The 26,447-nt window shown below is 47.3% G+C and overlaps 1 protein-coding gene across 4 annotated transcripts in view; it reads right to left on the reverse strand.

Annotated features, from left to right (window-relative positions):
* Positions 1-26,447, reverse strand: part of TSPOAP1 (TSPO associated protein 1) — a 3,327,443-nt gene that overhangs the window by 2,788,613 nt on the left and 512,383 nt on the right. For all 4 annotated transcript variants that reach the window (XM_085649739.1, XM_085649737.1, XM_085649736.1 and 1 more), the window contains exon 3: positions 3,335-3,463. In XM_085649739.1, coding sequence (XP_085505865.1) covers positions 3,335-3,463 — 129 coding nt within the window. The remainder of the gene's footprint in view (positions 1-3,334; positions 3,464-26,447) is intronic.

The raw sequence follows: 26,447 nt of genomic DNA on the forward strand, positions 1-26,447 counted from the left end.
CAGGGAAACATGACGGGCCGCGCAGGATGACTACCTACCTGCGACAGGGAGTACCTGTTGGCCCAACTCCTCTAGTTTCTTTTTTTGCCAGATTTTTTTACTCTGTCCTGCTCCTTCATCTCTATCATTAAAAAGGGTTTGTGAGGGAGATTTATGCTGCTTGCAAATCATCTCAAGTTGTCTTTATCTACTTTAGCTTGGCCCTTTTTTGTCTTCATGAAGAAGAATGTGGCCATTGTAGCCTAGGTATATAGGCTGCATAATATGTCTCTTTCTTAAGTGTCTTTGCAAGCCTTCCTCAAGAAAGGCAAAATTCTACACTTAAGAAGATATATTGAAGTGCTCCAGGGTCCCCGCACATGGGCGGGACTATTCAGTGCTTACGACTCTAAATGGAAATCCCCTACGAGAGAACTCACTCTCTCTCTGCAGGTATGACAATTCTGGAAATTGCTATGGCAAGAATTCTTTCAATACAGGCAGTACATCACCCTGGCCTCCCAACTCCCATCCATATGTTCTCAGCAGGTTATTTGTAGAAAACCATAAATGTGTCCTCAACAGTCATGTACTTCACGATATCTACTCGGATTCCGTTTTTTCACAGTAGACCTGTTTGCAACATCCCTAAATGTAGAATTCCGTGACTTTGCCTCCAGAGAGTGACAAACAGCATCTTGGAGCAATGTCCTGCTTACAGATTGCAAAAACAATAAGGTGATGGATAGAATGCTTGAATTGATCTCAGCCATTGGCACTGCTCGGGTTGCATTCCAGTCCATTGTTGTTTGCCCACCATGCCACTTCAGTTCTGACCTAGTCATTTGCAAATCAGTCGTGACCCTGCTCCTCATGAGAACAGTCCAGCCCGAATTGCCAGGCCAGGTCCTTCCTGAACTAGAACACAAGCAATCTAGGACCGGTTTCGCCTTAGTTAGGGATCTTCAGCCAGGTATAGCTTGGTTCCATTGGCACAGTGAACTAAGGACTCACGTCTGGGCATAACCGGTGCACTTAGGGCGGCAAATTCAAAAACAACAAGGTGATGGATGGAATGCTTGAATTAATCGCAGCCACTGGCAATAGCTCGGCCAGCATCACAAACCATTGTTTTTTGCCCACCATGCCGCCACTGGCAATTGCTAGTGCCACATCCTAAACCACAGTTTTTTGCCCACTATGCCACCTCAATTTAGACCTAGTTATATGCAAATCAGTCTTGACCCAGCTCCTGAAGCACCAGCATGTGAAATGTGGGCCTATGTTCTGAACAAGGAAATATCTTGAATCGATGCATTTCCTTCTGTGAGAAAGGAGGAGTGGTTCCATTGCTCATTTTAATTTTAACAACACAGTTTCCTTGCACAGATTAGATAGATGGAATTGACCATTTCGGAGGAATACATGGAGGTTCTTTAAAACACGGCACCTATCTTTTACCACTCTTTTGGATGTTGCATTATGGTGCCCCCTCTTAAGCTAAAATAGAGGGTGGGCATAAGTCAATGGTCACTATTGGGCCAATTATCTAGCAGAGTTGGCAGATTGAGATTAAGCCAATTTACTTCTAAATCCTTTCTTTTGCTAGTAGGAATACCCTTTGCCTTGTTGTTGCTGCTGATAGAGCCAATGAAGGGATTGAACACTCCGCTGAGGAAAGTAGCAGCATTCCCTATGCCTGTAGTGAGATCTGAATAATTTATTTTTTCTTCAAGAACAGCCACATTCTTCTATATAATGACCAAATAAGGAAGTGACACAGAATGGTCGACTGAGTATTTTTAATTATACATATGGCTTTCAAAAAGTAAGGACTAACCATAAAGAATGGTATATGGTACTCTCATGCATTAACCCATTGCTGCTAGTTCTCCTGCGTCAATAGCAGCACTGAAACTAGGTTAAAGACCAGGAGACCTTAAACTATTTACTCAAAGTTTTGCTTGTGATGTTTTAGCAGAGCTTCTGAAAATTACATAAATCCATCCAAAAACTGTTGATTTTAACGATCCAATAATGCAGTAGCACTTCCATGAGGCCTGTAGCTTCTGTACCAAGTGTCTTCTTACTCACGGCATCCAATCCTTTACTCTATCTGGAGGAGGTGATGACCCTGGGCCCTTAGACAGCTGCTTTCTTACAGCCAAGATGTTCAAAGAATCTGGCTTAGGGTCTGCCTATAGAAATTCAGGTCCCTTTTGAGGTGGTCCTATAAATGTCCTTTTTGTTTTGTAAACTAAGTGTAGCTGCTCACACCATGGCAGGAGTAAGGAATGTCTCCTGTGCCAACTCCAAGTAGCATGATACTAGTGGATGGAGAGGTCTGGGTATGTCTCTAGGTTGTAAGGTCTACATTATGACTAACAACATGTTTGCTGAAATTCAAAAGGGTGTTTAGTTTCAAAGCACTCCATGCCAATATAGGTGGTAATGTCACCCACTGGTGAGGCCCTTGAATGAAACCCCATCAAATGTAGGAAGAGACTGAATCTCAATCATTGGTAAAAAACAAGATGCTGGTGACAGAGGGAGATCTGGTACATCTTTGCTTACTTAGCGTATGTGGTGGATCCAAATCCTTTAACAGCGTTGCTTGAAGAGGTCTCCAGTGGATTGGCGATCTCTGTTGCATGATGACTGCTTTCTTATAGATAATATGGATGTATACATAGAAACCACCTGGGGAGGAGGTGACAGGTTCAGAGACTGTTGTAATGTTTATACAGGATCCTCCGATGGGATTATAAATCCTAGAAGTCCCAGTGGTGGAAGAGACTTGGTCTAGAGAAGGTGAAAGACTTAATAATTTATTAGGCATGAAGACTGCTACTAGAGATATGCTCAACATCAACTGCCTTGATGTCAATTTATGCGTCCTCAAGAGATCGTTTGACAGTGATGAGGCTGACGGTGACACGGACCAATGGCATATGCAAAGATGTCAGGCAGGAGTGTTTCAAAGTCAAAGACTTGCCTAACTTGTGTCAACGTGGTGTTTCAACACTGAATGTCAGTATGTTCTTGCTGGTGAGAAAGTTGGCAATAATGCTTTCACAGATATTGAAGTCTGTTAGAGTGACCAGGAGTAACACGGATGCGAGTGATGATGTTTTCATCTTCCTTCGTCCTTAATCTCCTCTACCTGGATCTCCCACTGTGAGAACCATTAAGTCATGAAAAGATGAGCAGCTGTTTAAATAAACCGATGAAGTTAAATTTAAGTGTAATTCATTAATAAAGCACAGTTAACATACAAGAATATCTCTTAACGGCAGTAAAGGAAGTAAAAATGGAAACATAAAACTACATTTAAGTAAAAAAAATTGGCACTTGCCACTTTCAGGTTAGCCTCTTGTAACTTATGCGCCCTCTCCTCTAACCGTTTAGCAATTACAGCCAATTCAGCATTCTTCTTCTTCAGCCTTTTAACCTTTTCATCGGTTTCAGGGAAGGTGTTCTTCCGCTAAAGAAGAGAAAATAAGACAAAGGTGAACATGGGTTGATCAGAAGAGAGCACCACACCTATTTTGGACAATACATTTCAGAATAAAACAATACAAGATGAAGACCTCTGTGAGAAGTTGGCCTGATGTATGATGTCACTAGTTATAGTGTACACCTTATATCAGTCCAAATACCCTTATGGTGATTGGTTGTAAAGTCAACCTTATAGACCAGCTATCCTAGTGGTAGCATGGACAAGAGCAGTCTTAGGCTAAACTCTGAATGGCATGTGAAGCCAGCTGTGATACCATATATAATCCCTTGAATACCAAATGAAAGGACACCACAACAGATATATATATAAAATAAAGTGTATTTATTCTAAGCAAACCCTCAGCACTCTTTATGAGTTTAGAGGTAAGTACAACACAGTCTTATTAATGCATACAGTAAGTCACACAGGTAAGTAATACAGTTAGGCCCTAGGGGCCACGCAAACCATATACTAAATAAGTGGTATAAGAACCACTGTCACGGAAATAGAATAGGCCTAGGCCTAGGGAATCGCTGGGGCTACACTACACTAGCGTTAGTTAGGAAGTGGGAGGCCCACGGGATTCGTGTGCAGAGTGGAAACACTCACGCGTAATGCGTAAAAGTCAATAGCAATGTTACAGTTTAGAAATAGATAGATTTAGGACACTTCCGGAGTAGCTAGGACGTTGAGACTTGAAAACTAGACACTAGGATAGTCACTATCCTGATGAGCACCGGAGTACCCAAGTTACCTAGCCCACAGGCTGCGGGTGCATAGGGGTGAAGATGCGTCGTTTTCGTCGTCGACTCCTATGGATGCCTGAAGAAAGATGCTGACAGGCAGTCAGTGAAGAGTGTCCGGTGGATCCCAAGGCTGGGATCAAGAAGAGAAGAAACCTGCAAGCAGAAGGGACAGAGTCAAGGTCACTAGCCAGTGACCACGTGGAACCAGGAAGGAACCAGGCGATGTCGTGAAGAGTTGCAGGTGAAGGTGAAGCTTGTCGCTGCAGCCAGGAGGACCAGGAAGCGTCGAGGACGACCAGGACCAGGAGGCGAGCTGTCCCACGAAGGCTCTTGCTGTCGGCGGCGTCGAAGTTGGACTAGGACTCACCAAGCCTTGGCAAGCGGAACCCACGAAGAACAAGGGACTTGCTTCTGGTGCAGACCAGGAAGGTCTGGGGTGCTTCTTCTTTGCAGAGAAGCGGGAGCCAGTCTGGAGGAGCCAAACCAGCGCAGAAGATTTCAGGGAGCGTCGTCACAGAGGCCACTAGCCAGCGGGCAAGCAACCGGACAGACGCGGCAAGCAGGAAAATGCTGAAGGGCCCCACGCAGGACTCGTGGAGTGTGGGGGGCTGGTCTTCGGTGCAGATGGTGCTTGGGGTTGGGGCTTCTCAATCCCCGGTGCACAACTTCGAGGGTACCTCAGAAGCTGCGCTGTAAGTTACTAGCCACTTTTCCCAGGTAGCCGGTCCCACGTCGCTCGTCGCCTCCACGGATCTCAGCTCTGCTGCAGATGTGGATGAGGGTCGGAGAAGTCTGGAAATCAAGGCTCTGGTCGGGCTCTGCAGTCGGTTCCTCGTCGAACGTTTCACAAAGCAAAGGGTAGTCTCTTGATGGTGCCTGTTTGCACAGGGTAGCCACTCCTTGGCTACAAGGGAGATTCTTCAGTCTTCTTCTTTCGTCGAATGTCGAAGGTCCAGAGTTTCTGTTCAGTTTTGCAGGTTCAGGATAATCTAATCTCTTGAGGCCCAACTCCCACTCTTATACTAATCTGGGGGGCTGGGATACCTGCTAGGTCACGCCTTATGGGTGGGACCTGGGAGGGGGTGGTTACACCCACTTCCCTTTGTCCAGTTTCGCGCCAGAGCTGGGGCTGGAGTGCCCCAGCGCCGGTTTGAACTGGACTATGCAAGGAACACCTTGTGTGCCCCAGGCATGTCTCCTTCCTTTCAGCCCACCCTGCCCCAATACACTAAAGGCTGTCTGGGGAGGTGCTAGCACCTCCCCAAGCAGGGAACCTATTGTCCAGGCCTCCCTGGCTGGGATCACTCCCAGCTGCAGGAGGTCAGACTTGTGTCGTGGCAGCAGCATCCATTTTGTGATGCTGAGGCTTTGGTCAGAGGCTAACAGTTGAAGTATGATTTTAACATGTCTTTCCCTCTAGAAGGAGGGAATAATATTCTCATGTCCAGAAATGGCATGGGGGTATTATTCCCGAGTGTTAGACACCTTACACGACATGTTTTGATAAAGCCAAACCATAGTTACCATAACCGTCTAAGATTATAAGGTACTTTAAGAGTATATGGTAGGCTATATCATAGAACAGCTATAAGGACATGGTTCCGAAAGCTGCAGACAGGCTCAGCTCATGCTAGAGCACCATCTCACATGTTACCAAGCACTCTGCCTCCAGGATTGTCAAGGCCTGCCATAGGAGTGACTGATAGGTACACATGTGTCTATATGTAAGTTAGGTATAGGAATACTACACCCAAGCAAGGGGTGATTACACGACCTTGCCCCAGCTGAGTGATCAGCCAGTTGTGTCAAAATGGAAGGCCAGACCAGGGGTGGCATAATACATGCTGCAGCCCCTGGGAGGCCTAGGGTACACCTATGCCCTGGGTACCTAGGGTACACTGTACAGGGTCCAATAAGGTGATCCTTACCAATTGGTTATGTACCTAGGGTACATGGAGTCCATTTTAAAGAGAGAGCAGACAGCCTGAGACCCTGAATGGCAGGATCTCAGGCCAACTAAGTCGAAAAACCAGCTAGACACTAGGCAAAAAGTTGGGGGTAACCATAGTCAGATATCCACCTTCCTACACAACCCCCCCCAAACGAAAGGAGATAAGGCTGGCCTTGACAAGGTAAGCCTCTATTGCCTGAGTGGCCATATAAGGAAGAACCAGCACTGGCATGGTTACCCCCTGTCTCATGGTCCACTAAGCAATCCCTCATCCTAAAGATATCATAGGGTCTCCACCATAGGGAATCTCTACCTTTGGTGTGTCTTTGCAAAGTAAAAGGCTGGTGTTGAGATGGAGTACTGAAGTGAGAGTCCCCAAAGTGAGGCCTCAGCTTCCTCCAATCATCCTCCACCATGGATGCCTTTCTTTCTCTAACTGAGTTGCACTGTGCTCTCAGGGTCAGCCTCTGGCTACCTAAAGCTGGAGGCTGGGTCCCTTTTGTGGGCTTACTGGAGGGACAGGTCAGGTTTGGGGCCCTAAGGTCCCATGTTTGCCTGTGCCCAACAGAATCCCTCTGGGGGAGGTCCCTAACTACCTGTGAAGGGGATCCCTCAGGAATGTTTTTACCCATCACCTGGCTAGGGCTACTAGCCAGGCAATCCTCATTCTTTTGATGGGGGGGTTCTTGTGGACAGGGGCCCTCTTGGGGTCCACTGGCCTCCCTGACCTCTGCAGCCCTGGGCTGACTGAGGCAGGGTAGAGAGAGGCAGGCTACCTGCACCAGACTGGGTCCCTCCTTGGAAGGGGCCACTGACATCAGAGGCTCTGCCAGGCCAGGCCTGGCTACCTCTGGGGCAGTTCCTTCACAAGAGGTGAGGTCAGATCCCTGAGGAGGCTGACCCTTTCCTAATGTCTGGGGAGAGGGAGACTTTTCTTCCTCCCCACTACTCTCTGTTTGTGTGGAGTGATCCATAGTTTCAGGCTTCACTACACCTATATCAGTCTGAGTGTGGGCTGAGACCATTACAGCCTTGCCAACCTTTTCAGGAAGGCACTCAGTTTGTGTTTGAGCTGTGACTGTCACAGCTCTGCCAACTTCTACAGGGAAGTCTGTCTGTGCCTGGGCTGTGGCTACCACCGCCCTTCCAACCTTCTCAGGGAGGAAAGCTACTTGGACAGGGGTTGTGACTGGCACAACCCCACTACCCTTTTTGGAAAGGCCTACCATTTTAGAATGGGTGTCTTGTTCAACTCCAGCCCAAGCTGAGAGTTCTAAGTCATTCCCCAGCAAGCAGTCCACAGGCAAGGTTGGAGACACTGCCACCCTTTTAGGGCCAGTGACACCTCCCCAGCTGAGACAAACCTCTGCCATGGGATGACTGTTCTGTTTGCCATCAATGTTAGTTACCTGGTATGAGAAACCAGGCAAAAGCTGCTCAGAGGGAACTAGCCTATGGGCCACCATAGTGATGCTAGCTCCAGTGTCTCTGTAGGCCTCAGCTTTTCTACCATTGATGTAGGGTTCCTGTCTGTACCTGCCCAAAGTGTTGGGACAGGCAGTGAAGTTGGTAAACCCCATGCCACCATCACAGACAAGAGTAGCTGCTGCAGGGGAATTGGCTAAGCCAGGATCCCCCTGTGTTCCCCAAGAAAACCCAACCAAATTTTTGGGGGCACTCCCACCACCTGGGGGATTACTGCTGACAGTAATAGGTGGTGTGACAGGAGTAGTTGGAGGAACAGTTTTGTTTTTAGCCTGTGGACAACTGCTGTCAGTTTTCCAATGCCCAGGTGTTTTACACACATGGCAGTAAGGCTTTTTAACTGTGGTAGAGGAGGGAGCTTGGGACCCACCACCCTGTGTGGAGTTTTGGGGCCCTGAGGAAGATTTCTCTTTTGTTTTATCCCCACCCTTCTCTTGAGGCTTGGTGGTATCTTTCTTTTGGTCACCACCCTGATTTTTAGGCCTAATCCTGGTCCTGACCCATTTATCTGCCCTCTTTCCCAATTCTTGGGGAGAGGTCAAATCTGAGTCTACCAGGTGTTGATGGAGAAGCTGGTTCTGACAATTACTAAGGATCTGCTCCCTCATAATCAAGTTGTACAATCCTGTATAGTCCTGCACCTTGCTGCCAGTTAACCAACCTTCCAAAGCCTTAGTGGCACAATCCACAAAATCAGACCAGTCCTGTGTCTGTGTCTTCTGGGTGTCTCTGAACAACAACCTATATTGCTCAGTGGTTAAGCCAAACCCATCTATCAGAGCACTCTTCAGGACTTTGTAATTGTTTGCATCCTCATCACTGACTGTGAGGAGCTTGTCTCTACCTTTGTCAGAAAAGGAGAGCCACAAGATAGCTGCCCACTGACTTTGGGGTACCTGCTGTACTTTGCAGGCCCTCTCCAAAGCAGTCATCCATTTGTGGATGTCATCCCCATTCTGATATGGGGGGACTATCTTGCTTAGGTTTCTATGGTCATAAGACCTATCCCTATCTCTAGGAATGTTGCTGCCACCAGTGGGTTCTGACCCACACAATTTTTGCTCTCTAGCCAGAGCAAGCTTCTCCTTGGCAAGGGCAATTTCTTCCCTCTGTATCCTCAGATTAGCTTCCCTCATTCTGGCTTTATGCTCCTTTCTCTCAGGTGAAGTCATTCCCCTGTGAGAGGAAGCATTAGAGATGCTAGAAACATGGGAGTGGATGGATTCCCCTGAAGGGGATCTGTCCTTCCTGTTTCTCTGTGAATGTCTACTTGTGGGTCTGTATGGGGGGACCCCATGCAAACTCCCATGTAAACTTAAGTTAGCCTGGCTAAGTCTCCTTACTTGGCTCTGGCTGTCTACCTCCCCATCTGAAGTCCCATCTGACTCATCTGTGGTGGGTAGACCCTTATCTACAGCTATGGCACCATCCCTGGCAGCTCTTTCAGCATCATAGGCCTCCAGAAGCTCCACTAGCTGTCTAAGGGTAGGGTTTGCACCCTGTTTTATTCCTCTGGAGGTACACAATTGTCTCATCTCCTGGAATGTGAATGCATCATACCTAGAGGGAACCTGTCTAGGATTCTCCTCTCCTGAGGGAGCATCAGTGTGATCTCCACCCAGGGGCATGATTCTAGTGAGGGTGTGGTGTGTGCACCTACCTACACTAGTTGTATCTACTAAACCTCTCTAGTAGTTGTAGTCAGGGTGTGTTACTCCCTTCAACCTACAACTACTAAGTCCAGTAGGACTTAAGTATTATAACTATGTTATATGTACCTAGACAATATCTGTGTGATCTTTCAATTTAGTATCTCAAGATTACAATGGTATTACAACAGCAAGCTCAGATCCCAACCGCTGCTCACCAATGTGAGAAGTTGGCCTGATGTATGATGTCACTAGTTATAGTGTACACCTTATATCAGTCCAAATACCCTTATGGTGATTGGTTGTAAAGTCAACCTTATAGACCAGCTATCCTAGTGGTAGCATGGACAAGAGCAGTCTTAGGCTAAACTCTGAATGGCATGTGAAGCCAGCTGTGATACCATATATAATCCCTTGAATACCAAATGAAAGGACACCACAACAGATATATATATAAAATAAAGTGTATTTATTCTAAGCAAACCCTCAGCACTCTTTATGAGTTTAGAGGTAAGTACAACACAGTCTTATTAATGCATACAGTAAGTCACACAGGTAAGTAATACAGTTAGGCCCTAGGGGCCACGCAAACCATATACTAAATAAGTGGTATAAGAACCACTGTCACGGAAATAGAATAGGCCTAGGCCTAGGGAATCGCTGGGGCTACACTACACTAGCGTTAGTTAGGAAGTGGGAGGCCCACGGGATTCGTGTGCAGAGTGGAAACACTCACGCGTAATGCGTAAAAGTCAATAGCAATGTTACAGTTTAGAAATAGATAGATTTAGGACACTTCCGGAGTAGCTAGGACGTTGAGACTTGAAAACTAGACACTAGGATAGTCACTATCCTGATGAGCACCGGAGTACCCAAGTTACCTAGCCCACAGGCTGCGGGTGCATAGGGCTGAAGATGCGTCGTTTTCGTCGTCGACTCCTATGGATGCCTGAAGAAAGATGCTGACAGGCAGTCAGTGAAGAGTGTCCGGTGGATCCCAAGGCTGGGATCAAGAAGAGAAGAAACCTGCAAGCAGAAGGGACAGAGTCAAGGTCACTAGCCAGTGACCACGTGGAACCAGGAAGGAACCAGGCGATGTCGTGAAGAGTTGCAGGTGAAGGTGAAGCTTGTCGCTGCAGCCAGGAGGACCAGGAAGCGTCGAGGACGACCAGGACCAGGAGGCGAGCTGTCCCACGAAGGCTCTTGCTGTCGGCGGCGTCGAAGTTGGACTAGGACTCACCAAGCCTTGGCAAGCGGAACCCACGAAGAACAAGGGACTTGCTTCTGGTGCAGACCAGGAAGGTCTGGGGTGCTTCTTCTTTGCAGAGAAGCGGGAGCCAGTCTGGAGGAGCCAAACCAGCGCAGAAGATTTCAGGGAGCGTCGTCACAGAGGCCACTAGCCAGCGGGCAAGCAACCGGACAGACGCGGCAAGCAGGAAAATGCTGAAGGGCCCCACGCAGGACTCGTGGAGTGTGGGGGGCTGGTCTTCGGTGCAGATGGTGCTTGGGGCTGGGGCTTCTCAATCCCCGGTGCACAACTTCGAGGGTACCTCAGAAGCTGCGCTGTAAGTTACTAGCCACTTTTCCCAGGTAGCCGGTCCCACGTCGCTCGTCGCCTCCACGGATCTCAGCTCTGCTGCAGATGTGGATGAGGGTCGGAGAAGTCTGGAAATCAAGGCTCTGGTCGGGCTCTGCAGTCGGTTCCTCGTCGAACGTTTCACAAAGCAAAGGGTAGTCTCTTGATGGTGCCTGTTTGCACAGGGTAGCCACTCCTTGGCTACAAGGGAGATTCTTCAGTCTTCTTCTTTCGTCGAATGTCGAAGGTCCAGAGTTTCTGTTCAGTTTTGCAGGTTCAGGATAATCTAAAGTCTTGAGGCCCAACTCCCACTCTTATACTAATCTGGGGGGCTGGGATACCTGCTAGGTCACGCCTTATGGGTGGGACCTGGGAGGGGGTGGTTACACCCACTTCCCTTTGTCCAGTTTCGCGCCAGAGCTGGGGCTGGAGTGCCCCAGCGCCGGTTTGAACTGGACTATGCAAGGAACACCTTGTGTGCCCCAGGCATGTCTCCTTCCTTTCAGCCCACCCTGCCCCAATACACTAAAGGCTGTCTGGGGAGGTGCTAGCACCTCCCCAAGCAGGAAACCTATTGTCCAGGCCTCCCTGGCTGGGATCACTCCCAGCTGCAGGAGGTCAGACTTGTGTCGTGGCAGCAGCATCCATTTTGTGATGCTGAGGCTTTGGTCAGAGGCTAACAGTTGAAGTATGATTTTAACATGTCTTTCCCTCTAGAAGGAGGGAATAATATTCTCATGTCCAGAAATGGCATGGGGTTATTATTCCACAGTGTTAGACACCTTACACGACATGTTTCGATAAAGCCAAACCATAGTTACCATAACCGTCTAAGATTATAAGGCACTTTAAGAGTATATGGTAGGCTATATCATAGAACAGCTATAAGGACAAGGTTCCGAAAGCTGCAGACAGGCTCAGCTCATGCTAGAGCACCATCTCACATGTTACCAAGCACTCTGCCTCCAGGATTGTCAAGGCCTGCCATAGGAGTGACTGATAGGTACACATGTGTCTATATGTAAGTTAGGTATAGGAATACTACACCTAAGCAAGGGGTGATTACACGACCTTGCCCCAGCTGAGTGATCAGCCAGTTGTGTCAAAATGGAAGGCCAGACCAGGGGTGGCATAATACATGCTGCAGCCCCTGGGAGGCCTAGGGTACACCTATGCCCTGGGTACCTAGGGTACACTGTACAGGGTCCAATAAGGTGATCCTTACCAATTGGTTATGTACCTAGGGTACATGGAGTCCATTTTAAAGAGAGAGCAGACAGCCTGAGACCCTGAATGGCAGGATCTCAGGCCAACTAAGTCGAAAAACCAGCTAGACACTAGGCAAAAAGTTGGGGGTAACCATAGTCAGATATCCACCTTCCTACAACCTCTACTTTGTATGTCTATTAAGGGAAACATTATCTAAAACTTTATCCAGATGAAAGAAGGGAATATTAATAAAATGCACCACAGAACACATGCTTTCATATGCATACTTTATGTTCTCTTCCTTTTTTGGTGTGTCAAAAACAAAAACAGAGCCACAGCATATTTAAAAAACAAAAGATTTTAGCATCGAAAAATCATTACAGTCATACATTCTGGCTTGATGTAATATGGCACAGTAATGTTGGAGGCACAAATTGGGCGACAGTACAGTCAGTCATCATAGTAATGTTCCAACAGGTGAACCGTGAATGCCATTGAAGATCAATAATAATATATATGACCACATATCTAGAGCTCTCAATGTAGTCTTTTATACATTCATATGCAGGATACAGCATATGATTATTATGTAATACGGATTAGTTACTTACCTGTAATCCTAGTTCTCTTCCAGGGGTATCCTCATCAAAGTCATAAGCATTAGAATATTCCCGCCCATGCGCGGGACCCCGGAAACACTATATTATATGTGCCCCACATACATATATATATATATATATATATATATATATATAGAAATAAGCAATTGCAGCCTAATAAACACCAAAGCTGAATCATGTTGTAAGAAATTTCCACCATACATGAAAAACATGCATTAGAAACAGGAGAAACAACAACAAAATTTGTTTAGAAACTGTTTTAATGCTCAGCAAACAGTAGAAATTCTCATAAATCACTGAAAGCATAGGAAGCTCCCAGGCTGCATTGCAAATACCCAGTCTAAAAAGACTGAAAAGCTAACCTGTAGCTGCATAGCAATAAACTGACACCGTGCCTTTAAGGCACTCCTGACCCCCAGCTTCCCATCATGCCTCAGGGGTGACAGTTAGGTCAGTTGTTCTTTGCGGAGACTGAAAAAGCCATGGTACAAAGAGTTAACATCTTAAAAATATAACAATCCTTTGCCCGGGGAGGCGGGAGGGTTGCTTATGACTTTGATGAGGATACCCCTGGAAGAGAACTAGGATTACAGGTAAGTAACTAATCCTTCTCTTCCAGGGCATCCTCATCAATAGTCATAAGCATTAGAATAGAATAGCGAGCCTCACCTCATCTCCCTGCGGGCCAAGGAGAACACTGAAATGTGATCAGTAAGCTTAGAAAACCAAGCTCAGATAGAGCAACAAAAAAAACAAAAAAAAAACAGCTATCCAAACAGATTCCTCAAGGAGGCTTGGCCTATTTGAGCATCAGTCCTGGAATCAGATTCTAGGCAGTAGTGCCTCGTAAAGGTATGAACCGATTTCCAGGTTGCAGCCTTGCAAATCTCTGACATTGGGACGTCATGAAAGAAAGCAACTGTGGTCGCTTTCCCCCAAGTGGAATGCGACTTAGGAGGCAACAGTAAGGGTCTTTTAGCCAGCTGGTAAGCTAAAGTAATGCAGGATACAATCCATCCCGAAATGGATCTCTTAGCGGCTGGGAAGCCTGTTCTCATGGCGCCATAATTGACAAATAACTGATCTGTCTTCCTTATGCCCTTTGTACTGTCTAAGTAGAACTTAAGCACCCTCTTGAGGTCTAAGGAAAGAAGCAACCGCTCAGCCGGGGGTCGCTGGATTTGGGAAAAAAGATGGAAGGGAAATGGACTGATTGATATGAAAATCAGACACCACCTTAGGGAGAAAGGATGGATGTGCCCTTAAAACTACCCTGTTATGGTGGAAAACAGTGTAAGGCTCATTGGTACATAGCGCTTGGATCTCGCTTACTCTGCGCGCTGATTTAATGGCTACCAGAAAAGCGGCCTTCCAAGACAAATGCTGCAAGGAAGCTCTGTGGATTGGCTCAAAAGGTGGGCCCATCAATTTCGATAACACCAGGTTCAACTCCCACGGAGGAGAAGGGTTTCGAACAGGGGGATACACTTTCTTCAACCCCTATAAGAAGTCCTTGACCACCTGCATTTGGAAAAAGGAGGGCTGACTAGGTGATCTCCTGTACGCCGTAATGGCAGATAAATGCACCCTGATAGAAGCATACTTTAAACCCGATCTTGCTAAGTACAGAAGGTAAGGGAGAATGACATCCTCCTGCCCCTTCGTAGGATCAAGGTGATGTTCTCTACACCAAAGAAAAAACCTCTTCCACTTAAACACATATGACGCACTTGTGGAGGGTCTTTTCACTTCTTTCAAAATATGCATGCAATCAGGAGGCAGATTCAAATGTCCGTATTGCAGGACCTCAGGAGCCATGCTGTCAAGTTCAGTGAGGGAAGGTTGGGATGAAGAATCCTTCCGCCCATCTTGGTCAGCAGGTCCGGCCTGCAAGGTAGTCTCCTGTGTGGAAGTACCGACAGATGAAGAAGGTCCCGGTACCACCACTGCCGTGGCCAGTCTGGAGCTAGCAGAATCATCATCATGCTGGATCTGAGTAGCTTGGACACCACCTTCGGGATCAGGGGCAGAGGAGGAAAGGCGTAGGCAAATGTCCCTGACCAGTCCATCAAAAGCGCATTCCCCCTTGTCCCTGGACGGTGGAATCTGGACGCGAAGGCGTGGCATTTTGTGTTTTCGTCGTCTGCGAATAGATCTATTTCCGGACGACCCCAATGATGGAAAAGGTCCGCCACCACCTCGTCGTGTAGCACCTGTGAGAAGTTGGCCTGATGTATGATGTCACTAGTTCTAGTGTACACCTTATATCAGTCCAAATACCCTTATGGTGATTGGTTGTAAAGTCAACCTTATAGACCAGCTATCCTAGTGGTAGCATGGACAAGAGAAGTCTTAGGCTAAACTCTGAATGGCATGTGAAGCCGGCTGTGATACCATATATAATCCCTTGAATACCAAATGAAAGGACACCACAACAGATATATATATAAAATAAAGTGTATTTATTCTAGTCAAACCCTCAGCACTCTTTATGAGATTAGAGGTAAGTACAACACAGTCTTATTTAAGCATACATTAAATCACACAGGTAAGTAATACAGTTAGGCCCTAGGGGCCACGCAAACCATATACTAAGTAAGTGGTATAAGAACCACTGTCACGGAAATAGAATAGGCCTAGGCCTAGGGAATCGCTGGGGCTACACTACACTAGCGTTAGTTAGGAAGTGGGAGGCCCACGGGATTCGTGTGCAGAGCGGAAACACTCACGCGTAATGCGTAAAAGTCAATAGCAATAGTACAGTTTAGAAAACGGTAGATTTAGGACACTTCCGGAGTAGCTAGGAAGTTGAGACTTGAAAACTAGACACTAGGATAGTCACTATCCTGATGAGCACCAGAGTACCCAAGTTACCTAGCCCACAGGCTGCGGGTGCATAGGGGGGAAGATGCGTCGTTTTCGTCGTCGACTCCTATGGATGCCTGAAGAAAGATGCTGACAGGCAGTCAGTGAAGAGTGTCCGGTGGATCCCAAGGCTGGGATCAAGAAGAGAGGAGACCTGCAAGCAGAAGGGACAGAGTCAAGGTCACTAGCCAGTGACCACGTGGACGACCAGGACCAGGAGGCGAGCTGTCCCACGAAGGCTCTTGCTGTCGGCGGCGTCGAAGTTGGACTAGGACTCACCAAGCCTTGGCAAGCGGAACCCACGAAGAACGGAGGACTTGCTTCTGGTGCAGACCAGGAAGGTCTGGGGTGCTTCTTCTTTGCAGAGAAGAGGGAGCCAGTCTGGAGGAGCCAAACCAGCGCAGAAGATTTCAGGGTGCGTCGTCACAAAGGCCACTAGCCAGCGGGCAAGCAACCGGACAGACGCGGCAAGCAGGAAAATGCAGAAGGGCCCCACGCAGGACTCGTGGAGTGTGGGGGGCTGATCTTCGGTGCAGATGGTGCTTGGGGTTGGGGCTTCTCAATCCCCGGTGCACAACTTCGAGGGTGCCTCAGAAGCTGCGCTTGAAGTTACTAGCCACTTTTCCCAGGTAGCCGGTCCCACGTCGCTCGTCGCCTCCACGGATCTCAGCTCTGCTGTGGATGTGGATCAGGGTCGGAGAAGTCTGGAAGTCAAGGCTCTGGTCGGGCTCTGCAGTCGGTTCCTCGTAGAACGTGGGCAAAGCAAAGGGTAGTCTCTTGATGGTGCCTGTTTGCACAGGGTAGCCACTCCTTGGCTACAAGGGAGATTCTTCAGTCTTCTTCTTTCGTCGAATGTCGAAGGTCCAGAGTTTCTGTTCAGTTTTGCAGGTTCAGGATAATCTAAAGTCTTGAGGACCAACTCCCACTCTTATACTAATCTGGGGGGCTGGGATACCTGCTAGGTCACGCCTTATGGGTGGGACCTGGGAGGGGGTGGTTACACCCACTTCCCTTTGTCCAGTTTCGCGCCAGAGCTGGGGCTGGAGTGCCCCAGCGCCGGTTTGAACTGGACTATGCAAGGAACACCTTGTGTGCCCCAGGCATGTCTCATTCCTTTCAGCCCACCCTGCCCCAATACACTAAAGGCTGTCTGGGGAGGTGCTAGCACCTCCCCAAGCAGGAAACCTATTGTCCAGGCCTCCCTGGCTGGGATCACTCCCAGCTGCAGGAGGTCAGACTTGTGTCGTGGCAGCAGCATCCATTTTGTGATGCTGAGGCTTTGGTCAGAGGCTAACAGTTGAAGTATGATTTTAACATGTCTTTCCCTCTAGAAGGGGGGAATAATATTCTCATGTCCAGAAATGGCACGGGGGTATTATTCCACAGTGTTAGACACCTTACACGACATGTTTCGATAAAGCCAAACCATAGTTACCATAACCGTTTAAGATTATAAGGCACTTTAAGAGTATATGGTAGGCTATATCATAGAACAGCTATAAGGACAAGGTTCCGAAAGCTGCAGACAGGCTCAGCTCATGCTAGAGCACCATCTCACATGTTACCAAGCACTCTGCCTCCAGGATTGTTAAGGCCTGCCATAGGAGTGACTGATAGGTACACATGTGTCTATATGTAAGTTAGGTATAGGAATACTACACCTTAAGCAAGGGGTGATTATACGACCTTGCCCCAGCTGAGTGATCAGCCAGTTGTGTCAGAATGGAAGGCCAGGACAGGGGTGGCATAATACATGCTGCAGCTACTGGTAGGCCTAGGGTACACCTATGCCCTGGGTACCTAGGGTACACTGTACAGGGGCCAATAAGGTGATCCTATCCAAATGGGTTATGCACCTAAAGTACATAGTATTAATTTAGAGAGAGAACAGCAGGGCTGTGGGTCTGATTAGCAGGCCCACAGCCACATCTAAGTCGAAAACCAGTAAAGCAAAAGCAAAAAATGGGGGTGAACATAGAAAGCAGACCCTACTCTCCTACAGCACCCAGTCTGGCTGATCTTTGAAGTGTCTGCTGAGTGCGTCTGCCTTGACATTTAGCTCTCCTGGAAGGTGTACTGCCACCACCGAGAGGTTCCGGGCGAGAAGCCAGTGCCAGATCGCCTGTGACTCCAGGGAAAGAGGACGCGACCGAGTTCCACCCTGTTTGTTTAGGTAGAACATGGTCGTCGTGTTGTCGGTCTGGACCAGGACCGAATCGGACACGATTGCCGGTAGGAAAGCTTTCAGAGCAAGGTGGACTGCTCGTAGCTCCAGCATATTGATGTGGTAGGTCTGTTCCTTCGCCGCCCACCGTCCTTGTATCTGAAGGCACCCTATGTGTGCCCCCCAGCCTTGCAGAGACGCGTCTGTCACCACTGATTGCACTGGAAGTGGCTGGTGAAAAGGGACCCCCCCCCCCCCCCATCAGATTCCGCTGCTGTGAGGGAGGATCTCGCCGCCTCGGAGAGACATATCTGATCTTCCCAGCGACCTGTTGACTGATCCCACTGGTCCTCCAGAGTCTGCTGCAAAGGCCGCATCCTCAGCCTGGCATTGGGAATGAGAAAGATGCAGGACGCCATGGATCCTAGCAGGGATGCCACCTGCCGGACTGTCGGATTCTGCACCTGGAGCAGAAGCCTGCACTTCTGTCTCATCGAAGACAGTCTCTCCTCCGAAGGATACGCTCTTCCCACGCTTGTGTCCAGAACGGAGCCGAGGTAGTGGATGGTCTGGGTGGGCTGTTGCACTGACTTCTCCATGTTGACATGAAGGCCGAGATCGTGCAACTGTTGTAGACAGATCTGGAAGTCGTGCCTCACCTGCAGCGGGGATGGACCTTTCAGCAGCCAGTCGTCTAAGCATGGATAGCAGAAGAGACCTTTTCTGTGAAGAAAAGCTGCCACCACTGACATGCATTTGGTGAAGACTCGCGGAGCCGACTTGAGTCCAAAGGGCAGGACCTTGTATTGATAAAGTTTGTGGCCGACCATAAACCGTAGGTACTTGCGATGACGTTTTGCAATGGAAATGCATCTTGGAGGTCCACCGAACACATCCAATCCCCTACTTGCAGATGTGGACATATTTGGTGAAGGGCCAACATGCAAAACTTCTCCTTCACTATGACCTTGTTCAGAAGTCGAAGGTCCAGGATCGGTCGAAACTTGTGCTCCTGATCTTTTTGAGGGACAAGAAAGTACCTGGAGTAAACTCCTTTTCCTCTTTGAGAGGGCGGAACCTCTTCTATACCCTGCTTTTGAAGAAGAGCCCTCACCTCCTTTCGAAGCAGCTTTAACTGGTGAGGACGAGACTTTTTCGGTGGTATGTCTTTTGGAAGCGCACGGAAACGTAGCGCGTATCCATTGCGCAGTATATTCAGCAACCAGCGATCTTTTGTGATGCTGTCCCACTCTGCCAGATGTTGTGAAGCACGTTCTCCCACTGGAGTGGGCAACGGCGGCAGAGGAAGCCACTGCTCATGACTTCCCTCCCGTGGTAGAGGACTGCTGCCGGTGACCCCCTCTACCTCTGTTGGACTTTCCTCCCCGAAACTGGGACTTCCCCTGGTTCTTGTTCTGGGACCACTGAGGGGTTTGAACCCTCTGTTGAGGCCCCTTGCGCTGGTTGGATTTGTAGCGGTGTTTAAATTCCTTCTTTTTCTCCAACCCAACCACCTTGAGGGTGTCCAACTCGGTCTTCATTCTATTCATCTCTTCATCTGCGTGTGTGCCGAAGAGAGAAGAGCCTGAGAATGGGAGGTTCAAGATCCTCTGCTGCGCATCTGGTTTCAGTCCTGTCAATCTTAACCAGGACGATCTCCTGGCGCATATTCCATGCGTGTAAGAGTGCGCTGATAGCATCGCACCATCTGCTCCTGTGCTAGTCATTTGATTTGCCACCAAAGATCCCTCAGTGACTATCTCGTCAAAATTCTTTTAGTCTTCCTTTGGGAGCTTGGTTTTGAACCGCTCCAAAGAATCCCAGAGAGCTCTGTCATAACGGCCTAGCAACACAGCCGTGCTGGAGACCTTAAGTGATGCAGCCGCAGAAGTGCAGGCTCTGCGACTCCACGAGTCCTGAGACCTGCTCTCTTTATCCGGTGGAACAGAAGAAGTGGCCGTTACAGCATGCGTCTTCTTTGCTGCCACCACGATGACTGAGTCTGCAGGAGGGTCCGTCTTGACGAAGACCGGATCCGAGGTAGCCGGCTTATATTTCTTTAGGATGCGAGCCGGCACCGCTTTGATGGTTGCTGGAGTTAAAGTGTCCATGACCGAGTCAAGGATCCCAGGAACCAATGGAAGCAATGGCCGAGATGCAGTCTTCTGATGAAGAGTCTCAAAAATCACTGTCGTCGTGACTTGCGGGACAGACATCTCAATGTTGAGCTTCTGAGCACCCCTCTGCAGAACCTCATGGTATGCATTAATGTCATCTATGGGAGAGACCCTGGAAACCGGGCTGTCCGATAGTGTGGTGGAATAATCCCTCTTGGAGGACCGGGAAGAGGAAGTCGAAGAAGTAGATGGTGTTCTTCTACTTCGTCGATGAGTACGGTGCCTCCTTTCTTGTGATCTGACTGCGCGTTCTTTTCGCCTGGGGGAACGCGATCTATAGTTCCGTCTCTCAGGGGACCTCTCGTGCCTATGCCTGGGAGAACTCACTCTGTACACTTGGTCCACCAATTTCTGAAGAGGAGATCTATGAACCGGACTGGCATACTCCTGCATTCGCCTTGTCGCCCCCGAGTCCTGCCAGTGACGCAAGGGCAGCTGCCATATTGGGGACAGCTGAACAGCAGAAGGGGCCTTCTTTTGTCTTGAAGAAGACTTGCGGACATGGCTAGCAGCTTCCGGAGTGGTTGACCTTGAAGAAGCCCTCCTGGAAGAGTGAGAGGATGAATGGCGCGAGGCTGACTCCGTCACCAGGACCACCGATCCATCCCCAGACCTCACAGAACCTGCACGCATTCCAGACGTCGATCTTGGCTCCTGACTTCTCGCTAGTTGGACCTCCCGTCTGCTAGACGTCGAACGCCGTCTCGACGGCGACCGGTGCCGATGAGAAGCAGGTGAAGAATGCTGTCTCGACGTCGAACGGCAATGTGAAGCAGACGACGGAGGGACTCTCTCTCTCGATGCCGGTCGTCGTCTAGACGACGGCGGAGGGGTATTTTTCGCCCTCAACGCCGAATGCCGTCGAGACGCCGACGGAGACCTCATCCTCGACGCCGATCGTCGCCGAGTTGACGACGGTGGAAGAGTCTTTGCTCTCAACGTCGATCGCTGATGGGACTGCGATGACAGAAGTGAGCCTGCCCTCGACGCCGGGGGGTCTTCGCTCCTCGACGCCGATCGTCGCTGAATTGACGACGGCGGAGGGGTTTTGCTCCTCGATGCCAATCGACGCCAGGTGGACGACGGGGGAGGGGTGACACTCCTCGACGCCGATCGTCGCCGAGTTGACGGCGGAGGGTCTCTGCTCCTCGACGCCGATCGTCGCCGGGTTGACGAAGGCGGAGGGCCTCTGCTCCTCGACGCCGATCGTCGCCGTGTTGACGACGGCGGAGTATCCTGAATCTTCGATGTCGACGACGTACCTTTTCTCGACGGCGAGCCCACTGTCGAAGGTCTTTTCTTAGATAAATGACCCACCTGAAGATCTTGTCTCAGCGCTGAGCCAGACGCTGAAGCAGAAGGAAGCGAGGACTTGCTTCTAGAAGGCGTTCTAGACCTCTTGGAGCCCTTTCTTACCGGAGACCTTCCTCTAGATGATTTATCTGCCAGGCCATACAGGCGAATTCTTTGCCTGTCCTTTAAGGGTCTTCTGGACAGGTCTTAGGATCATGATCCTCAGGTAGACAAAGAATACAGAAATCATGAGAGTCTGTTTTGGCCCTCTTTTTTACCCCAAGAATTGAAAGAGTTAAAAAGAGATGGCATTTTAAGTTGTTAAAAAATGCCCAAACCTGTCAGAAAAAGACAGCTTCTTACTTCAAAAGATGAAAGATGTCGAAGTAAGGAATAAAAGTTGTGAAAAGTGAAAAGATTTTCTGACAAAAAGCAGAAAAGAGTGGAGCTGTGTTGCCAGGATCCTTCCTGAAGGAGCCGGAAAGAACAACTGACATAACTGTCACCCCAGAGGCATGATGGGAAGCTGGGGGTCAGGAGTGCCTTAAAGGCACGGTGTCAGTTTATTGCTAAGCAGCTACAGGTTAGCTTTTCAGTCTTTTTAGACTGGGTATTTGCAATGCAGCCTGGGAGCTTCCTATGCTTTCAGTGATTTATGAGAATTTCTACTGTTTGCTGAGCATGAAAACAGTTTCTAAACAAATTTTGTTGTTGTTTCTCCTGTTTCTAATGCATGTTTTTCATGTATGGTGGAAATTCCTTACAGCATGATTCAGCTCTGGTGTTTATTAGGCTGCAATTGCTTATTTTTATATATTTATATGTATATATATATATGTATATATATATGTGGGGCACATATAATATAGTGTTTCCGGGGACCCGCGCATGGGCGGGAATATTCTAATGCTTATGACTATTGATGAGGATCCCCTGGAAGAGAAAGAAAAATTACTGGATAATTACATTTTCTCCCTCCGGTTCCCCAGTTTCTTTTCCCACTAAATACTACTGGTACGGCCCCCAAAAACACTTGGGTCGGTTCTGGAGAGGAAGCAGTTCACTATTTTTTAATGCCGGATTGTGTGTTGCAGTACATCATGTTGGTATTTCAATCTTTGATAGTCGGTATCAGGCCTTAAACTCAGCGCATTGAATGCGGCGTTTAGCAAGCAACAGCCTAATCGCAACATCCCAATCACAACTACTTTCCCAAAGCAGTTATCAACCTCAGTGTCATCGCCCAGGAATGCAAGCAATGGATCAGGGCCAAGAGGAAGCCCTGTAATCTCATTCAAAGCACAGAAAATCGTACCGTAGTACTCAAGGATTTCAGGACAGTACCATGACGTGTGTATGAACCCAGAGTCTTGTGCGTGACATCGGCAACATTCCGCTGTATCACAGAGTCCATGCTGAAAAAGCCTCGCTGGTGTATAATACACATATATTTAAATTGAATTAGTAAATGTCTACCATTCAAGGAGACTCGTTTTCTCACTTCGCAGCAACACTGCCAGCATTTATCATCCAGTACTCCATCAAGGTCCCTCTGCAAGTCCAGGTGTGCTTTCATCAAATGTGGCCTCCTGGACTCCAGCAGAGAACCATAGATTCTAGTTACCAATTTAGCAGCAATGGGATTACGTATTAAAAAGGACAGCGCTTGCATCCCTGGGGGCTCCTGCAAATCTTCCCCTAACAGGTCTCGTAGTGCACATCAGGCTCTATGGTACTGATATGAGGAAAGAGTCGAAGGTTCATAACCCTCATCTGAGATAACCTCTCAACTGCGTACAGCTCCCTCATGAAAAAAGTTGCCCACCTTGATTAGACCTACTGTCGGTGATGCACGGGCAACATCAATTTCTCTCCCGGTAAGGATCCACGAGCACCATTCGATCAGGACACGCGGCGAGTACAACAAGGATCCCATCTGTCTCGCCAGCAAGTTCCGCCATGCATGTTACACTGAGTTTAAAAAAGTCAAGAGTGCTATGCCACTGCACTGTGCAGATGTAAAAACAGATATCATAAAGTGCCTTATGAAAAGTGCCAACATAATCCCATAACAGAATTGCTTGGGTTCTTACCACATGTTACATGGGGAATATTTATATCCCCACAATATTTCTGAAACGAACAGCAGCACAAATGAATTTACAGACCATCAAGCAAATATATACTGACTGTAAAAGCTGTAAATAAAATAGGACTGGTCAGCACCTACTGATATTTAATAACTTTAATAACGGCATGAAGAACTGTTTCCTTAGTACAATGTATAGTTTACAGAAAAAGAAAAAAATCTGCATTGTGTGAGTAGAGGTTGAGTCACAAGGGCAGGGCTCCAGTAGGGAGTTACAATATACACTGCTAGGATATGAAAGCAAGCGCTGGGCTATGCTGAACCTGATAAATAAAACCGTTATGAGTGGGAAAATGGAAATTTAAGATAAGGTCATGTGCTTGAGTGAGGTCCGGTAGGAATTAGTAGCCTTCTTACATGTACACAATCATTTTACCTAAAATTGTCTTCTTTTTGCCACATCAAAGTTTGACACACATTTGCATTCATGACCCTTGGACTAGTTTCGTAGAAACACCGAACTTGCTGACATGGAACACTTCATTAAAATAGTATCACACTGCAGTGGCATTAGGTGCAAGCCTCTGGCGTGCATAATACTATTGTGTATATTATTACATCCATATGGTGACACAGCTATCTGTAGAACACAAGGATTAGTTACTTACCTGTAATCCTAGTTCTCTTCCAGGGGTATCCTCATCAAAGTCATAAGCACTAGAATATTCCCGCCTTTGCGCGGGACCCCGGAAACACAATCATATATGTAATCTGGCTGTTCACGGAATCCACTACGGAGAAAATTGGCGCTGCATCACATGAGGGACTACAAACCCCAGAAGGCAAGACTGACTTGCGAGACCCACTGAAGGGTATTAATTGGTGAAATGTGTGCAGCGCAAGTCTGTGACTGTTGGGTTTCCCTCGGATGAAGGAGCAGGAGCTCCGAAACGCGTAAGGGACAATATTATCGGAATGAGAAAGCTGGTTTGAATAATAAAATGTTCGGTTGAACTTACCTCCGTGGAGTGCGTCTTCAATGCTTCAGGGCATCTTTGTTGTATATTTCTAGCGCGGCAGCCTGGCCGTGGAGGATCGCACCGCCATGAAACCCCAGAGGTCTGCAAGGTTGAACTTTTCACTCCTGTTTGCAGCACGAAGGTAATTACAAGGCAAACTGGCATGAAATTCTGAGGCCCACCGGAGGGCTTGTAAAATGATGTCTAATTAATCTGGCTGTTCACGGAATCCACTACGGAGAAAATTGGCGCTGCATCACATGAGGGACTACAAACCCCAGAAGGCAAGACTGACTTGCGAGACCCACTGAAGGGTATTAATTGGTGAAATGTGTGCAGCGCAAGTCTGTGACTGTTGGGTTTCCCTCGGATGAAGGAGCAGGAGCTCCGAAACGCGTAAGGGACAATATTATCGGAATGAGAAAGCTGGTTTGAATAATAAAATGTTCGGTTGAACTTACCTCCGTGGAGTGCGTCTTCAATGCTTCAGGGCATCTTTGTTGTATATATATATATATATATATATATATATATATATATATATATTTTATTTTTTTTCTCAACAAAGTTTAGTCGCACACACCAATCCTTCCTTTTCACACGTTTTTTTATTCCAAGAACAGAGCCAGTCTGTCAACCGACGCGTTTCGGCCTTGCGGCCTTTGTCACGGTAGGGAGACACTACTATCATCATCTGTTTTATAATACTTCCTGTTTAAAAACAAACCCATTGCATTATGGGAGTTGTAGTGATTTCAACATGATATCCCAATGACAGAGAAAACATTTTTTGTGTTGCATTACAACATTAATCATTGCATTTTGTATATTCTATGTATGATGACATGGCAAGATCAATTTGTATAGTACTTTGATACAGGGATAGACATATGTATATTTTTTACGTATACGTAGAGTAGTTCATATATGGTGAATTTTTCGTTTTAGTAACATAACATCTCTAATTTTTCTTATGCGCAATGTAGAGAAAGTTATTAAATATGCTTTACTCAACGCTCATTTTGCATCTGGTACACGTGTTTCTCTTCGTTGTACCGATAGTTCCTATCAACTGCTCGTATTAGTATCTATTTGCTCATGTCCAAATAATATACGGGGTGTAGTTACTGCTTGTGTGATTTTCCATTTAGTCTTTTCCTTTGAATTGTTGCGGTTCTTATCGCAATTGTCTCCGTTTTTGCTTTACAGATGAATGTACATTTCTTCGTCATTGTTTAAGCCTTTGGGAGTCTTGGTTCGTAGTCGTATTATATATTTTGACTCCAATTGTCGCAATTTCTTTTTTCTGTCCCCTGCTCTTTCATTTGGTGGGATTGTGTTCAGCCCAAAATACTCCATGTTTCTCCAGTCATTGTTTTGGCACTTGGCAAGATGTTTTGATGTTGCCTAATTAGTGTCTTTATTCTTGACGGCTCTAATATGTTCCAGTATTCGTTTTTTAAGCATGCACGTAGTACTTCCGATGCATTTTTTGCCACATGCACATTGTATTACATATACTACGAATTGTGTCGTGCACGTGATTCTGTGATTTATTCTTATCGTTTTTCCATCAGGGTCAGTTATCTCCTTTTTATTTATGGCAATTTTGCATGCCTTACAGTTGGCACATTTTTTGAATCCCATTTGTTGTTGTATAAGCCATGTTTCTTTTGTAGGTGTTATGAAATGACTTTGTACAATTTTGTCCTTTATTGAACTTGCTTTGCTATATGTTACTTTCGGTCTTATTCCGATTATCTTTCCAATGTCATTATCTTGTGCTAGTAAATGCCAATATTTCTGAACGATGTTAGCAACTTTTGCACTTTCCTTACTATACGTCAGAATTAGTCTTGGTGCTTCTTCAGTGTTTTCACTTTTGGATAAGATTTCTTCAGCTTTATCTCTGTCTTGTTCTATCTTCATTTGTTGTTCCTTTTCTGTTTTTGACATCAGAATCTCATCATGTCTTTTTTGTTCTACCTTTCTTTTGCTTTTATTTAAAGTTCTTTGTCTATATCCTCGATTCTTTAGCCTTTTGGCACTGGCTTCTATTTGGGCAGTTGCATCACATTCCTTTGAGCAGTTTCTTTTAATCCTCAAGAATTCCCCCCATAAGGGAT

This window comes from Triturus cristatus, chromosome 3_2 (genome assembly GCF_964204655.1).
Source record: "Triturus cristatus chromosome 3_2, aTriCri1.1, whole genome shotgun sequence".
In the NCBI taxonomy this organism is placed as follows: Eukaryota; Metazoa; Chordata; class Amphibia; order Caudata; family Salamandridae; genus Triturus; species Triturus cristatus.